Raw genomic sequence first — 17,646 nt, 5'->3', positions numbered from 1 at the left:
GAGGCACAGGTGAGCTCAGGGCTCGGGTACCAGGAACCACGGTGACCCTACCTGACATACAGCCCAGGATATGTTGACATATCACCTTTACAAAGGGGCTAGAGTGTGGGGCGCCTGGGTGGCACAGCGGTTGGGCGTCTGCCTTCGGCTCAGGGCGTGATCCTGGCGTTCCGGGATCGAGCCCCACATCAGGCTCCTCTGCTATGAGCCTGCTTCTTCCTCTCCCACTACCCCTGCTTGTGTTCCCTCTCTCGCTGGCTGTCTCTATCTCTGTCCAATTAAAAAAAAAAAAAAAATCTTAAAAAAAAAAAAAGGGGCTAGAGTGTACGCTCAGAGCAGAATGTGAAAATAGCACGTCAAAGCCCAACTGAAAGTCCTTCAGGAAATACCACTTTGGAGAGACAACACTTTATCTTAATAAATCCAACCCAGCCAGTTCTTCATGTTGGAGCAGCACTTTTTACATTGGGTTGAGCCCCTGGTAAAGTAGACGCTGTGTTTAGGGCTATATCCGATGGAAAATTACACAGAAGCAGTACAGCATAGTGGTTAGAACGAGGTCTGGGGCAGGCCTGCCTGATTTCACACTTGGGAGCTGTGTGACCTTGGGCAAACTCCTTGACCTCTCTGTGCTTCCCTTTTTCTCAGTTGCAAAATGGGGATAATAATAGCACCCACCTCCTAGGGTTGTCGTGAGGACTACGTGAGTTAATAATATAAAGCGTTGAGAATAGCACTTGGCGTATAGAAAGTGCTAGCAAAGTGTTAGGCATGTTTGTCATTTTAAATGCTGGAATCCCATTAGAGGTTTAAGAGGCCAACACCATAAGAGGGCAGACAAAGCCAAAATAGACTCCTAGCTCGTGCTCAGTGGGGGGCTCACTGCACAGAATGCCAGAGGATGGACTGCCTCATGCTATTTTAATATTGGTTTACTTTTTCATTTTTGAACTAATTTTCTCAATGGATTTTGGATATGCTCCTTGCACACATGAGGTGATCACATGGTTCCCAGAACCCTGGGTCTAGACGTGGGACATGGAAGGTGATAAACCCAGGGATTGCTTGGCTCACCCGGCCCCGTCGTCTGCCCCAGGAGCAAATCTGGCCTTCCTGACTTGGACCCAAGCCCTTGGAGCTCAGGCTCGGCTTCCCTCACCCACCCCTCACCTCCATTGTACCTCCATAGGAGTTATCAGTAACTGGACAGATGAGCACCGCCTCCCGCCCTGCACCATCTTCCAGGCCTTCAAGTATTACCTGGACATCACCACGCCGCCAACGCCACTGCAGCTGCAGCAGTTTGCCTCCCTGGCCACCAGCGAGAAAGAGAAGCAGCGTCTGCTGGTCCTCAGCAGGGTGGGTCCCTGGCCTCCTACAACCTTTCACCTCCTAGTCAGTGGGGAGTTATAGAGCTCTTACAACAGTTGTCCAGCAGGTGGCAGTGTGGAGCAAGAGCTGCCGATTTTTAGTTTGCGGATGGTCGCCATATTGGGTAGTCCATTTTGGCTTGTCCTCACCATCCCCCCTCATTCTAACAAAGGTGTGACAGAACGAGGGTAGCCCTGTTGAATCTCAAGAGTTCTCTGGCCCTGTAGAAATTGGTGTTCGAACTCTTGTTCCTCCTCCCTTTGGAACCCTTGAGCTTCCTTTAGCTCCATCTGAGCCCATGCTTAGAAGGAAAAGAAATAGAGAAGGATCCCACAGTGCCCTGTTTTAGAGAGAGGTCTTTCCCAACACAGAGGAGCTATTGGTAGCACTTGCAAGATAGAAGAGCCCCTCTGATGGTAAAATGCATCAAACATTTCTACCATCCTTGCTTTGCAACCTAGGTAGGACTTGCTTGCCCCAAGCTGCCGCAAAATCTTGCCCAGTAAGAGTCCTACCCAGGAGGACCACCCAGACTCCTCCCAGTGGGGGCTCCTCCCCACTAAGCAAGCCTCCAGCAAAGGATGGCTTAGCTTTCTTCTGCTGTCTAGGAGAGGGACAAATGATGGGCAGACAGGAAGAGGCTAATTCAAAAAATGTATATTACAGCTGGCCCTTGAGCAACATGGGGGTTGGGGTGCTGACCCCCTGTGCAGTAGAAAATCCACATATAACTTTTGACTCCCCAAAAACTTAACCATTAATTTAGCCTACTGTTGACCAGAAGCCTTACCAATAACAGTTGATGAACACATATTTTGTATGTTTTATGTATTATATACAGTATTCTTACCATGAAGTAGCTGGAGAAAAGAAAATATTAAGAAAATCATAAGGAAGAGAAAATTCATTTACAGTCCTCTATTACATTGATCGAAAAAAATTTGAATATAAGTGGACCTGCACAGTTCAAACCCATGTTGTTCGAGGGTCGGCTATATTTAGAAATGAGAAAACAAATGTGAAAAGGAACACTTAGAAAGTTGTAAGTGGTTAATTCTGGGGAGTCATAAACAGATTGGAGAAGTGGAGCATTAATTTTCATCGTAAACTTTGCAGAATTGTTTAACTTCATACACAGTGTATATGTATAACTTTAAATTTTTAATTAATGGGGGGGGGCTACTATGAAGAGGGACCAGAGATTGCACTGTTTGCACAGGACGATTTCAAGTAGAATTTGATAAACTGTACATATTAGCCCGTTTCTTCCAAAGAGCACAAACGCCAATGTGGGATTAAATGAGCGAGGATTTTTATTAAGGGAAACACCTGTGTGAGGGAAAAATGGCAAGAGTGAGATAAGATTGGGAGGACCATCAGCCATCCAACAAGTCTGACTCCTAGGGAAGGAAGTGTGAATGGAAGCATCTGGAACGACAACCGCAGCCTTAGGAAGGACCAACATGGGTGATCTGTGTCTGTTTCCCATGGATGGCCATTTCAGGGAGCAGTTCCTGAAGCTCTTGGCTAATTGCACCCCTGCAGCTCGAGGTCAGTGAGGCTGGAGGTCTGGGAGGCACGTTCTCAAGGATACCATACCCTATCAATAAAGCAAGGATGATCTTTAGGGCCCTGGAGGAAAGCTTTGTTATATGCTTTACTCCTCAAAATCTGAGCCTCCTATAAGCAATCAGGGACTGCTGGGAGCAGCTTCTGAGATGTAAGAAGACAAAACTCCAGAGCCCCAGAGAGAGTTCCTCTGTTCCCTGGTAACAGGTGGGCTTTGCTGTCCACAAGCCCCTGCATGTGGTCCTCCACACCCTAACCTGTTCCTCTGGGGTTGTCATTCACCCTCTTGAACTTGACCTGTGCTCTCTGCTGATGCATCTCCAGCCCTGCAAACTCACAGGTCACAGGTCTGCATTCCATACCAGCAAATCATGACTCCCTCCACGGTGCTTCTCTCTTGACCTTTACATATGGCAGGACCTATTATGGTTAGGAACCCAGATTCTGGGGCCACACTGCCTAGACCAGGGGTCAGCAACCTTTTTCCATAAAGAACCTGGTAGTAAATATTTTAGGCTCACGGCCCATGAGATCTGCATCACAACCATTAAACTCCACCATTATAGCCCAACAGCATGGACAGTACTAAGTGAGTCGATGTGGCCGGGTTCCAATCAAATCTTATTTGTCGGCACAGAAATTCGAATTTCACATCACATTCTTGTGTCATGAAATAGTATCCTTCTTTTGATCCTCCCCCCCCAACAATTTAAACATGTAAAAACAGCTCTTAGCTCATGAGCCCTACAAACAGGTAGTAAGCCACATTGACCTTTTGGGCGGAAGTTTGCCACCCCCTGACCTAGATTCAAAACCCAGAATCACTGCCTCCAAGCCAAAGAGCCTCTGTATTTGTCAGTTTCCCCTGCTATAAAATAGGGACAACAGTCATACTTATTTCATGAGGTCTTCGTGAGAGTTAAGACCTGGCGCAGAGTAATTACTGGGTGAGTGTTAGATATCCTTATCAGTCCTGACCTTCTTCCCGGACATTCTGATGCCCTCACTGGAAATGTGTACCAAGAACGGGGTACAAGATCTGTGTCCCTCTCCTTGGCACAGGGTTTGCAGGAGTACGAGGAATGGAAATGGGGCAAGAACCCCACCATCGTGGAGGTGCTGGAGGAGTTCCCGTCCATCCAGATGCCCTCCACCCTGCTCCTGACCCAGCTGTCCCTGCTGCAGCCCCGCTACTATTCCATCAGCTCCTCCCCAGACATGTACCCCGACGAGGTGCACCTCACCGTGGCCATCGTCTCCTACCGCACCCGAGGTAGGCAGAGGCACCGGGAGAGCCTCGGGGTCTGCATTTTGCCCCAGGGGCTTCTGCAGGGCTGCCAAATCCCAAATTTCCGGGAGGAGACCCACCCCAAGGCCAGGAACTGATGGAAGCAGCCGGACAGGCAAACTGTCCCCTTAGGCAGAGCCAAACCTGTGCAGAATCAGGAAGGAGGGAAGATGTGCACTTGAAATCTTCCTCTACTCCCAAAACTCGAGAGCCTTTTTACTGCCTTCATCCCCTCATCCCTCCCCCCCCACCAAGGCAGCGATTGGATCAAGCCACCCCCACCTATCCCTTGGAGGTGGGGAGCCCTCTGGGGTATGAAGTCTCCTGGTTGTAGGTCAGTCAGATATCCTAGTGTTTATCTCCCGTATTTTCCCTCCTTGATAAAGAAATTAAAATGCAAGGTGCCTGAGAGACCTCCGAGACCAGGATCCTAAAAAGCAACCCAGAGTGCATTGACCGAGATCTTTTCAGTAGGCAGGGTCTGAACCTGACCCACCCTTACCCATGGGAACCCTGGGCAGTTTCACAGCCAGGAGCTCACCCCAACTATACCATTCCCCCTTCCCCTTCAGAGGAAGGGATCCAGACGGGGAATTCCAAGGTAGAAACTTGGCATGGGGCTGTGAGCTTCTCATCTAGAGGGAGCGGGGAGGCCAGTGACGGGGAACCCTGGGGTCAGTAGGCGCGCCAGACCACCTTGGTTATTCTGCCAGATGGAGAAGGACCAATTCACCACGGCGTGTGCTCCTCCTGGCTCAACCGGGTACAGGCTGACGAAGTGGTCCCGTGTTTTGTGAGAGGGTAAGTAGCAAATGAAGAAAAATGAGCAGTTGTCCCAAACCTGCATACTCATGCCCTGAGTTGGGCTGAGTGGACCAGCCTCCAGGGTTCTGGAGAAATGGCTGAGTCAGACAGAATCGAGATCAACACTGTATCACTCCAAGCTGTTAAGTAAATGGGACCATGGGACGGGCAACACAGCAGCAGCTAAGCAAGCTCCGCCCCCCCCATCAAAGTCAGGTCAATGCAATGAATATTTATCAAGTGCATGTACTGTGCTAGATACTGGGACTACAGTAGACAACCCAGCAAATGCAGATTCAGCTTTCCTGAAATCTGCAGACTGGGGGAAATTCTCTCCGCTGTCTACCAGGCTATCTGTTCCCACTATCTTGGAGATGGGGGAGATCCAAACCCTCCTCCCATCAATCAGAGCTGTTCCTCCCAAACTCCCAGTTGTTTTGGGTTTTTTTAGTATCTTATTTATTTATTTGAGACAGAGAGAGTATGAGCAGGGGGAGGGGCAGAGGGAGAAGGAGAAGCAGACTCCCCACTGGGCAGACAGCATGATGTGGGGCTCGATCCCAGGAACCTGAGATCATGACCTGAGCTGAAGTCAGACACTTAACCGACTGAGCCACCCAGGCGCCCCCCAAACTCAGTTTTAAAGGACCTTTCTGCCTACAATTAACAGTACTGTATCATGCATTTAAATTTTTTGTTAAGAGGGTAGATTTCATGGAAGTGTTCTTACCACCATCAGATAAAAAATACAACTTAAACATTTTTCACAGTGAGGGCTATACCTGAGCTCTTAAGCCCACTGGAGGTTCCTGCTTCGTCAACCAATGACTTCTGTACCTGGGAAGGTGCAGAAATCCTGACCAGTGATTTTTCTCAGCTGTTGAGAGTGGAGAGTTCATAGTAGGTCCACCTACTGCAAGCATCGGAATCCCTGGTGGTGCTTCAAAAATACAGTACCCTGAGCCCAGCCTTGCTGCACTGCCCAAGAATCTGTACTTTCAACACCACCCGGTGATTCTCTGTACACTGAAGTCTGTTCCCTGATTTTAGGAGATCTCACCCGCGGCTAAGTCCGTGGTTCTCAGCAGGGGGTGATTTTCCCTTTCAGGGCACACGTGGCAAAGGCTGCCCAGAGTTTTGTTTGCCACAGCTGGAGGGTGCTCCTGGCATCTAGGAGGTAGAGACCAGGGGTGCTGCTGAATATTGTACAATGCACAGGACTCCCCCCCGCCCATGGCAGAGAAGTATGCAGCCCCAAATGTCAGTAGTGCTGAGATCGGGAAAGCATGAGTTAAAATGATCCCACTGCCCGTTGTGGCTTAGCTCAGCAATGAGGAAAACTAGGAATTGGAGTGGTAGCCAGACCCTGAGGAGCTCCTGTTTTGGGATTTCCCCAAATCTATAGGACTTCCCACTCCAATAAGGGGCACCTGACCCCAACTGGAGAGTGCAATCCCTCTGTATCACCAAGAAGGCCACCTGGTCTACCCAAAGCCCAGCCACCCTTGATCCGATTTGAGCACAGCAAGCCTTCTGATTCTCTCTCTCTTGTCCAGAGCACCCAGCTTCCACCTGCCCCGAAACCCCCAAGTGCCCTGCATCCTCGTTGGCCCAGGCACTGGCATTGCCCCTTTCCGAAGCTTCTGGCAGCAGCGGCAATTTGATATCCAACACAAAGGTGGGTCACAATTCAGCAGCCAGGTGATGTCCACCCCACCTGGACCTGGGCAGACCCACCTGTGTCTCAGCCGCCCAGAGGAATGACGGAGTTATCTCTATACCACATCATTGCCTGGGGGAGGGCAGGGAGATCATAGTACTGACCTGACCCATGGGTGAGGTTCATGGTTATATTTCAAAGGACCTGTCCCAACAAATCTCCCACACGGCTTGTCCTAGGGCCTGAAATTCCATCCCCAGAAGACATTTCTTTGTTAAAATAGGACCCATCTGAAACTTCAAGCAGCCTTAAGAGAGTAAACATTAAGCCTTATCCAATGTATGTACGTTTATGGGATTGTCCCAAAGTCTATTATTCAAGAGCAGGCTTTGCTGTGTGAGACACGCAACAGATCAGCCTCGGGAGGAGAGAAAGAAACCCACAGTTGCGGCATGCATTAATCAGGGATTTGTTGAGCATCTAATAAAAGCCAAGCACTGTTGTAGGTGCCAAGGGACAGCCTTGAACAAGATAGAGAAACAGCTTAAAAAAAAAAAAGCCACCCCCTTGGACCAGTCGTTCCGGTGGAGTAGCTCACATTGATAAAGGATTCAGTGTGTATTCACTGGGCTCTAATGTGTGACGTCTCAAAGTAACCCTAGGAGGTACGTGTTATTATTACTTCCATTTTTGTACCTGTGGAAATGGACACGTAGAAAGTTAAGTTGCTCATCATCACACAGAGCTGGGATTTGAACCCAGGTAGTGCGGCTGCACAGACAGGGCTCTCAGCGTGACCCAGTAGCGGGGGCTGCTAAGTAGCCAGGGGGGCAGAAGGAAGGACTGAGACCCTGAACACACTTCACCTACTCCCTCAGTATGTGCAGGTGCGTGTGTGTGCATGCGTGTGTATACATGGATGTATGTGTGTGCCAGTACATACACCCCACCTGTGCCAGTGTTCGTGTGCCTCTATCCATGTGGCATGCACGAAGGTTCCCAGCACCCCTCCCCTGACACCACCAGCCTCCCCCCCAAATCGGGCATCAGAGCTGTGAGTGACGTGAGATCTTCCTGGTCCCCCAGGGATGAGCCCCTGCCCCATGGTCCTGGTGTTCGGGTGCCGGCAATCCAAGATAGACCACATCTACAGGGAGGAGACGCTCCAGGCCAAGAACAAGGGGGTCTTCAGAGAACTGTACACGGCCTACTCCCGGGAGCCAGACAAACCAAAGGTAACCCCCGGTCCATGCACAGGCCCCGCACCCCAGCCCAAATACACACACACATGCTTGTACATGCATGCGCATCCCACCCCCAGACACCCCCTCACCTATTTGGAATTCTCAGGACATTGCTCTGTACTGCAGGAAGCAGGAGCATAAAAATATGGGTTTAAAACATTCAACGGCCCATATCATAGTATGCCACTTATGTGAAATATCCAGAACAGCCAAATCCGTAGAGACAGAGAGCAGGTCTGGGGTTACCAGGGACTGTGGCGACAGGGGAACGGGGAGTGACTGCTCGTGGATACAGAATTTCCTTTTGGGGTGATGAATAAGTTCTAGAACCAGATAGAGTGACGGTTGCACAAGATAGCGGTGCACGAAATGCCACTGAATTGTTCACTTTTGAATGGTTAAATGGTATATGAAATGTTTTGTGTATTTTACCAAAATAAAAATATTTCGAAAAAATGAATTAAAAAAAACAAAACAAAACACGTAACAGTCCACAAGAGGCACTACAGGTCAGCATGGATGCAGGCCACAGGACTGGCGCACACTCCTACTGGATCTTGGGGAGATCCAGGGGGTCCTAGGAAAGGGGCTGGGACAGCTGGGGTGGGGTGGGCACTCAGAGGGTAGGAAGTGGCTGTTTGATAGCTGGTGCGGAAGTACATCGATGTTTATACAAGCGGGACAGCCGTGCCAAGACGAACCATCTGCGTGTCCGCCTCACCCCTGGGCAGTTTCCTAGACAGGTGAAAGGCATCCCGAACAAAGAAGGCAAATCCCCTGGAAGCTGTACTGGTCACCCCTGTGCCCACCCCACTTTCTCTTGGCCCACCTTCTACTCCAGCTTTTCCTGCAGCAGCTGGCTTTGTGCAGACGTAAGCTGACAGCCCCTTGCCTCTCCCATCTCTTGCTGTCTGCCCTGGGGCTTCTCTGGCTCCCCAGCATAGGACGAACCCCGCACCTAGCAGAGTACAGGTGTTAACTCCCCGTGGGGGACCGCTGGCCATTAGGCAGGGAGCAGATAGATGGTGACCCCCTCTGCTCCTCGAGGTTATGGCTCTGGGGCGTGTTCCACATGACCCTCTCCAGGGTCCTCAGCACAGCTGAGCTCCAACACAAGGAGCAGCTCATTCACACACCCTCGGATCGGCCTTCCCTCTCTACTCACTCCTCCCACTCCCCTGGGTGGCCTGTGTCAGGTTCTGCTCTCCTGGGGGGGGTCGTGTGCTACTGCCCAGGACCCAGCACCTTCTCACGGGTCTTCCTGCTCCCTGCAGAAGTACGTGCAGGACGTCCTGCAGGAGCAGCTGGCAGAACCGGTGTACCGAGCCCTGAAGGAGCAAGGGGGCCACATCTATGTCTGCGGGGATGTCACCATGGCTGCCGACGTCCTCAAAGCCATCCAGCGCATCATGACCCAGCAGGGGAAACTCTCAGCGGAGGATGCAGGCGTGTTCATCAGCAGGCTGAGGGTGAGTGACAGATCCCTTTTCCAGCATCCAGTTCCTGTCTCCTCTTGCTCACCCCACCTGTCTCAGTGATTACAGGAGCCAGGATGACATCCCGCCTGCTCCCATTTTCCCATTTATGGCTCAGGGTAGAGGATATCCATGGTCTCAAACTATAATTGAGAAAGAAGGAGGAGAACTGAGTGCTGGGTGTGCAGGTGCATGTATTAAATATAGGTGGGGGCTGTGGTGCGTGGAAATAACAAGTGGGTGGACCACTGGGTAGCTGGATAGAAACCATCCTAAACCGATTCTTCCTGCCCCCAGAACCAAGCTGCAGCACTGTCCTGTGCAGTTGTGCAGGTTGAGCACTGTACAAAAAGGTTGTCCAAGGTGTGCCAGTTCAGATGTAAACTGAAATGTTCTTTGCCACCTGGGCTGCTGAGACCCCACACCCTGGAGGGCACAGGGTCTTGTGAAGCACAGTCTGAGAGGCCAGAGGTCCTCGAAGAGACACTGGGTTACATCTTGTTCGTTTAGGACCCATCTTTTTTAGGGACATTCCATTCCAGGGTGTCAGCATGTCTGCCCCTCTCCTGCCTTTGGTTGGCATTTGAGGGCTGTTCCTGTCCCCCAGGATGACAACCGGTACCACGAGGATATTTTCGGGGTCACCCTGCGAACGTATGAAGTGACCAACCGCCTTAGATCTGAATCCATTGCCTTCATTGAGGAGAGCAAAAAAGACACTGACGAGTAAGCTGGCTCCATCCGAGGGGCAAGGGGCGGGCAGAACCCTCTCTTCCCAGTCCTGATTGGGGGGGGATGTCTGGCTTCATTTGCCTTGGCTTTCCTACAGTGGAGAAGGGGCTGCAAATGCAAATTCCCAGGCCGTCCCAGACCTGCTGACACTGAAACTCTGGAGAGAGAACTGGGGTTTATGTTTTTAAGGAGCACTCCAGGGAATTCTGAGGCCCCTCCAAGTGTGGGAATGCCTGAGTCTGCCTGGGGAGCCCCCTAGTGGAATGACGGCTCCAGCCTCTGGGAAGGTGTATTCCCAGCCACTGGTCCCAGTGTTTAGACCAACTCCCAAGCCCCTAAACTGCCCAAGGCATTCTCATCCACGCAGTCCCAATTGGTATTATTTTGACAACCTTCCTAGTCCTCTAGAAATTGCTGGAAACAGTCTGAGGCACCACAAAACTGGATTGAATCTCACTAGTTAAACCTCTCCTTAATGCTGGGAACTCTCAACTACAATGGTAATGCCGCTCACTCCATGCCCGCCACAGAGTGCCTCCAAACCACCACCGTGTGCCCCTTAAGTTAGGTAGGAATTGGGTGGTCTCATTTTCAGTAGCATAGGGAAGACACCCCATTTCTTAAGCAGCTTCATTTTTTCCCCGTACATACAAAACTTATTTGGTGTCCGGTAGGCTCGCATTACCGCCTTTAAGATTCCAACTCCTTCGGCTGTCAGAAAGCCCCTTCCGTGGTCCCTCTTCCTGGCCGGTTGTGTTGATGAGCATGCACTCATTCATCCCTTCGTTAGGTCATCCCATCTTTCAAGACAAGCCCCAACTAGGGGTTAGGTGCTGTCCAAGGTGGAGAGCCTGCAGAGAGAGGGTCAGTGAGGCCCCTGTGCCCAGAGCTCAGTGGCTTCTCTGCGGCTCCGTAAGGAAACAGCACAGCTTTGCCTCCGTGGCACTAACTCCCTCCCCCCCCGTGTCTTCCCACAGGGTTTTCAGCTCCTAACTGGATCCTCTTGCCCAGACGGATGGCAGGGGGGCCGTCCCATGCGCCCCGGCGGGGCGGCTGCAGGTTTTATAAGCGTGGACACTGCTGAACCTTCCCTCCAGGACCCCACGTGGCCCCCGCTGTCCCTCTCGTCCTGTCGCTGTGGTTTTTCCTCTTCTGGGTCCTCGCCCCTCGGTGGTTTCCTTGGCCCTCTTGGGTTTTCTCCTTGAGTTGTCCTGCTGCAATGCCTTTATAATCCACAGTGGCTCTCACAAAACTGTTTCCCCCTCTCTCTCTTCCTGACAAGGGCAGATCACCGGTGCGTGATATCACTGGAACGTGGCCGTTGCTCTGGGGTTCCCCCGGAGAGGCTGCAGGGACCGGTCAGGAGATTCTCTGAGCCCGTGTCTCTGCTGCTGAAGCCCCCCTTCTCCTTTTTTATGATGACGTCCTGGTTGTGTGTGGGTGTGGGTGTGTGTGTACGCATGTGACAGGCCTGGGTCTCCGTCTGTCCTCTTGCCTGTGCAAGCGTGTGGCCTGTAGGCTCTCAGTGCTAAGAACTGTCCCCTGGTTCATCACACGTCCGTAATTTCTATCTGTGCTCGTGTCCCTGAAACACTTGGAGTCACCCTCGTTGTCCTGGTTACAAAGGGCAGGGAGAAGCAAGTGTGATGATTAAGGGGGGAGGCTCCATCAAAAAAGGGGCTCACAGAATTGGTCGCATTTAGATCCTGGTATCAGTTAGCGGAGCCCTCCCCAGGAAACGAACCCATCTCCTGTGGATTAAGCACATCTCCTCCCCAACCCTACCTCCCACCCCAGACAGGATCACCTGATTTGGCCCTCCCGGACCATCCCACCCACAAGACGGGGAAGTAATGTCCCAAGAAGTATGCAAGAAATAAGAATCATCCCATCTTTGCCACTAGGTGACTTTGGGCAAATTACTTGTCCTCGGCTTCTCCTTGTAATGTTATGAAGCGAAAAAAGTACGAATACATAAGCCTTTAAAGTGGTAGAGACTAGAAACAGTACAAGGAAGAATATCACTGCTATTTTTTTATTGCCCCAAATGGGGCTGGCCCTTCCACCCTAGGAAGGAAATAGCAGAATGCCGTTAAAGCGGATAGGTTGGAGAGGGAAGCCATAATGAGGCACCACGCGGCTTCCTCGACAGGACCACAACCCAGGGTGGCCTGGCCCTCATGATCCTGGCCTTCTAAAAGTGATCCCCCAAGTTTCTAGCCTGATAAACTATTTTGACAAATAAATGAACCTTGACTGTGATAAAAAATGGGCAACACAGTTTTCAGTGGGAATCAGGGTCAATACAGTCCTCCCTCTCCCCTCCCCCACCCCAGCAGGCAATGGGCTGCACCCACCTTGTCAGGATGAATGGGCTCAGAGGGTCCCTCTCTCCCCGGGAATGCTCAAAATCAGGCGAAGGCCTGGAGAGAGCCGAGAAATTGCTGGAGGGGCCTGCCCTACCCCTACCCCCCCACACCACCCCCCCTTCGGGTTGGAGGGTAAGCATTCCTCAAGTGAGTTCTTCTGTTTTGTTGTGTTCTGTGTTCTCCTCCAGAGAGACAGCATTGCCTTTCTATACAGCACAATGGATATTTCTTGATGCTCCGTTCGGGGGGCTGCCAAAGAGAAAGTGCCCTGGCCCTCTCTGGAAGGGCCTTAGGACGCGGTGTGCCAAAGAGGTGTCCCCAGGAGGGGACAACCTCCGAGATTCTTAAAGGCAAAAGGCACACTGGACCTCACCTTTCCCCACCTTCCACGGCAGCCCCCCTCCCTCTGGGTCCCATCCTCCCTGAGTGCGGAGCTGGGCTGCCTCCAATTAACACCTCCCAGCCTTCCTTTAATCCTATTTTCCCTGGCTGGGGCTTCCACAGCTAGGAGACCAAGCACAAGCACTCGGCATGCTACCCCCCCACACACACCTAGCCCCCCACCTTATCCAACCTGGAACTCCAGAGGCCCATTGTATACACAGTTCTGGCTCCTAGCAGCCTTCCCCCCAGGGGCTTTCTTGCAACCCTTTGAGCCCTTTGGAGATACTGGCTAAGGTGTCCCTTGCTCCACAGACCCTGAACTGCAGCGTCCGACCTCGTTCAAGGAGGGACTCATCAGTGCTTCCCTCTCCAGACCAAGCTCTCTGTGCAAGTGCTTTTCCATCCCCGAGCAAGTGCTTGTGTGCACTTCCTGTGTGCCGGGCACCCCCTTCACGCGCCCCTGCCCCTCCAGTAGCAGGCCTGCAGATGGAAGCATCCTCTCGTTGTATCAGAGAGTCCAAAGCAGTGATTATAGAATTGGGATGCATATTTCTTCCCAAGAAGGATTTTTGTTTTTAAAGAAAACGCCTTTCCACACCCAACAGCAAGCTGCTTCAGGACTCCCCGCTAGAAGACTGGAGACTGGTCTGATGTATTTCTCTCATTTGCCAGAATCCCTGTTAGGAAGAGCCTCCCTGTAAGGAGCATACTATCAAGAGACAAGAGTGTGGAGTCCTGGTTGAGGGTTTAGCTCTATCCAGGGTGGGTAAATGCTGCCCTCTTGTGGTGGTTTTTACTCCAGTCCTGGTAGCCAAATCTGGGTGCAAAATTTGGTTTCACAATACGTGAGCGGAAAAATAGGATTGCTTGGGCATTTGGGGGTTACCTAGATTATAGGCCTTTCTGTCCCTCTCCCCCTTGAACTGGCCTGCAGTGGGGCTCCAAGCCCATTTAACAAAAGTGAGTTTGGCCAGGAGGAAGGAGACATCCCCCACCACAGGAGAAGCTGAAATGGCCATGCCCCCCATTCATCATTATGAAGCCAATGCCCTCCCCTTATGTTAGGAAAAAAGCAGAGGTAATTAAACTCCCTGAGCAGAGGACTGTTTTCTCGGAGTGAGACAGCCAGGTATCCTGTTCAGGGAAATGCTTCAGATCCACCAAAATGGAGATTTTGGGAGCAGCCTTAGTCCAAATGCTAACTCTCCCCCTCTCCCCCCCCCACCCGTTTCCGCAGACAGCCCTGGGCTGGTGATGTAACCTTTCTGAGTCTATATATCCACTTACATAGCAAAGTGAGTTTAATGAGATAATGCCCATAAAATGGCCAGTCACACTACCTGGCCCATTGAAGCTTTCACATTTTATCTTTCTACTTCACCAATACCTGTATGCGGAAGGCAGAGTGGAGCGTATGGACCCAAGAACAGTTTCTTTTTGTAGACAATGAGAATCTCGTACGTAGACACACAATTCTTAGAATCGACATAAATGCCTGGGGTTTGAGAAATGGGCGGGTTCCACCTGCAGGTTTGCGGGGGATAAGATTTCCAGGAAGGAGGAAGTGAGGGAGGAACGGCACACATGGCGAGCATGTTGCAGAAAAGGGGGGCTGGCTTTAGGCACAGCTTTGGGAGGCTGAAGGTGAGGAGCCAGGTGCTGGGAAGGTGAGCAGAGACCAGGTGTTAGGGACAGGTGAGCACATGTCAAGGAATATAGATTATTTTGCAGGCAGCAGGGAATCCCTAGGAATGATTTTGAAATGGGAAAAATAAGGTCATTGGAGTTGTGCTTGAAAAAGAATGTTCTGGCTGCACAGAGTGTGGACAGCTGGTCTGTTGAACCAGCCATAGAAAGTTGCAGTAACCAAGGCTGGAATGAGGGACGGGGCCGATGTAATGACAAACCCACCCCAAGGGTTGAATCAGCAGGACCTGGAGGCCTAGTTGGGGAGAAGAACAAATGAGAAAGTCAAGTCTTACCTCTAGGCTGAGAAAGGAGTCTCGTGAGAAAAAAAAAAAAAAAACAGCCTCGAGGGAAAGATGAGTTTGCTGTTGTTAACATGACAGCCAGCTTCTCCCCCAGCCAACAGGGTGCATCCTTCCAAGGTCCAGCCAGGCCTAGATGTGTGGAAAGAAAACCAACCCCAGGCCAATCCGACATTGGCCTTAGAACATAGGATTTTCTTGCCAAGCACATTCTCAACAGCCACCTGCTTCGGACTTCCAAAAGGAGGTCAGGTTTTGCCCTAAGTCCAAAACAAGTGAGATTTTTATGACCCAGATCACGGGCAAACAGTCCCTGTACCAGGATGGGCAAGCCAGATGTCTGGGCCCGTTCACCCCTAGAGCACTGGCCATTCATGCCATTGGGAAAACTATGGGGTTAAGATTTTGTGTGAAGCCAACCATTAATTTATACATTTGCATCTCCACTGCCCTGACCTCCACCATGTCGCCATGTGCACCTTCTCCACAAAGCCTTCTGTCCGAATTGACAAGTTAATCTGAGACTGCCTGCAGGTGACAAGGAGAAAGAAATATTCATCAGAGCGTCCTATATGACTTATCCATACTCCTTGATGTCCCCCAACCCTTGTAAAGTTTCCTGCATCCAAATGTCCTGTTTGGCTCAAGAATTAAAGGCCAGGGTCTGGGATGGAGGAAGACAGATCTGAGAATCCCTGCCCCCCCAGAATTCAACACAGATGGTCCCCATGAACCTGACTCTGCCTGGTCTCTCTTTCTACCATATGTACCCTGTCCTCAACCCACTGCCAGTCCCTACCTGGTGGCAAAAGCTGCCTCTCCCCTAACACTGACGAGTCTCCGACCTGCGTGAGGACCTAGGTAAACTCTTACCCCTGGAACATGGGTCTTGAGTCTTTATTAACTACTTGTCAGAGCCACGTGCAATCTTGCAAGGGAGGAGGTCTGGGGTAAATACGCCGTAGTTTGTTTTGTCCTGGAAGATCTGAACAGTTCTGAACAAGCAAGGATGTCCATCTGGTCCAAGACAGAGACCATTCTTAACGAGGTGGCCCTGGCAGGCAGGAGCAAATCTGCCTTAAGATGCTGCTTTCCATAGTCTTCTAGAAAATGATGCCAGGACATCCAAATGCTCAGACTTGACTCTGGTCCACGGTCAGCCAACCTCAGCACTATTGGCTTGTGGGGCTGGAGAATTCTTTGTGGTGGAGGCTGTCCCGGTCATCGTATGCAGAATGTGGAGTGGCATTCCTGGCGGCCAGTAGCAGTCCCTCTCCACCCTACCCCCACCAAATGTGACAACCAAATATGTCTTCTTTGGACATTGCCAGATGTCCCATGGGGGCAAAAGAATCTCTCCTGGCTGCCCCAGGCCCTCCAATCATGTACCTTCTGGAGTCAGCAATGTGGCCGTCAGCTGATGGCTTTGTTTCCGTTATTGGACACTTGAGAAGGATTTTGGGGCGGGGGATGATGAGAAAGTGGTTTCACAAATTCCCTCCCAAGACAGAAAGGATGACGGTTCCATTTTGGTAAGATGCTGTGCCCTTGGCATCGTTCTGATTACAACCCACGGAGGCCCAATGCTATGCACCCCGCCTCCACCCTGTTTTCCTTGTGTCGTGCTGTCTTGTGATCGTAGGACCCACTCCGGGCTCAGCGGTGGCTTCCTGGAAGGCAGAGAGAGAGAGAGAACGCAGTTGGGCATCCCCTCCTTGCTGTACCAGTGGGTTTCCATTCGGGGTTGAGGAGCTGGGGAGGTGGGCAGAGCAGGTGTCGCATGTCAGCACACACACACGCTGTCAGAAACTCGGACGTCCCCCTACCTCTGAGCTCTCGATGCTGCTAATGTCCGCCCAGTGTCCTGTGCGCTCCGGCACCTTCCTCCAAGGACCGACGCCCGCCCCACGCTCCTCGCAAGGTTGTCCAAGCTGTGTTCACCGCATGCTCTCGTTCTGCATTGTCCTCATCTTCTAACTTGATGGAATTCAACAAAAGTCTACTTATGCCTGTTTGCATTATGGTTAAAATATTAAAAAGTGGAGTTGACTTCACGGGCTGTGGTCTCTCGTTTGATTTGCTTGGAATTTCTCCCACCTCTGCCCGCTGTCGCCAGCCAGGTGCCCCCAGGAAGCCCACCCTGAGACAGGTGGCAGAGATTACTTTGGGGGCGTGGTCTTGGGAAGGGGAGGGAAGGGGTGGGGGAGCAGTCCGCCTGATGGGAGGGAATGCCTGAGCCGCCATATTGTGGCAACAGAACTTTGAGCCCGCCGTGACGGGAATTCTGAAGGTGACCTTCCAGAGCTGTCCATGATTTGGGGCCAGAAGGCCAGGTTGCATACCCCTTCATCAGTCAGTCCTGGACCAGCCCGCTCTCTGCAGCAGAAGCCACCCCCAAAGGCCCGATCGCTGAGGGCGCCCCCAGCAGCTGGGGAACAAAGGCTCTGCAGTGCAGGCGAGGATCTAGGCCGAGCATCTCAGCTTCCTCTCCATCCTGCGTGCAGCACCTTTGCTCCCGTCATGGCTGCGTCCTGTGAATGCGCCCCAAAGAAACTGTACCACCTTCACCCCCAGCCCTGCCTCCCTGCATACACAACCCTGAGGACCCTAAAATCTAATTCCTAGCGGGCTTCAGACCCAGTTTCAAAAGAAGGGGACTCAAAAGCGCTAAAAGGACAGATGAAGAGGAGCTGATCCCAAATTCCCTGACAGGGTGGTGAGTACCAAAGGATAAACTAAGGGGTGGGAGCCCCCAAGGCTTT

The 17,646-nt window shown here is 51.5% G+C and overlaps 1 protein-coding gene across 1 annotated transcript in view; it reads left to right on the top strand.

The window, feature by feature from the left end:
- The window catches only part of NOS1 (nitric oxide synthase 1), a 172,230-nt gene extending 155,307 nt beyond the window's left edge, over positions 1–16,923 (top strand). Inside the window, exons 23-30 of the mRNA XM_034638647.1 lie at positions 1,190–1,359; positions 4,003–4,213; positions 4,942–5,029; positions 6,589–6,710; positions 7,779–7,927; positions 9,211–9,405; positions 10,019–10,137; positions 11,121–16,923. Of these exons, the coding sequence (XP_034494538.1) occupies positions 1,190–1,359; positions 4,003–4,213; positions 4,942–5,029; positions 6,589–6,710; positions 7,779–7,927; positions 9,211–9,405; positions 10,019–10,137; positions 11,121–11,136 (1,070 nt within the window). The 3' untranslated portion in view covers positions 11,137–16,923. The remainder of the gene's footprint in view (positions 1–1,189; positions 1,360–4,002; positions 4,214–4,941; positions 5,030–6,588; positions 6,711–7,778; positions 7,928–9,210; positions 9,406–10,018; positions 10,138–11,120) is intronic.
- The last annotated feature ends 723 nt before the right edge of the window (positions 16,924–17,646 follow it).

Source organism: Ailuropoda melanoleuca, chromosome 12 (genome assembly GCF_002007445.2).
Source record: "Ailuropoda melanoleuca isolate Jingjing chromosome 12, ASM200744v2, whole genome shotgun sequence".
NCBI lineage: Eukaryota > Metazoa > Chordata > Mammalia > Carnivora > Ursidae > Ailuropoda > Ailuropoda melanoleuca.
The sequence above is the reverse complement of the archived record's forward strand: the minus strand, read 5'-3'. Positions and strand labels throughout refer to the sequence as shown.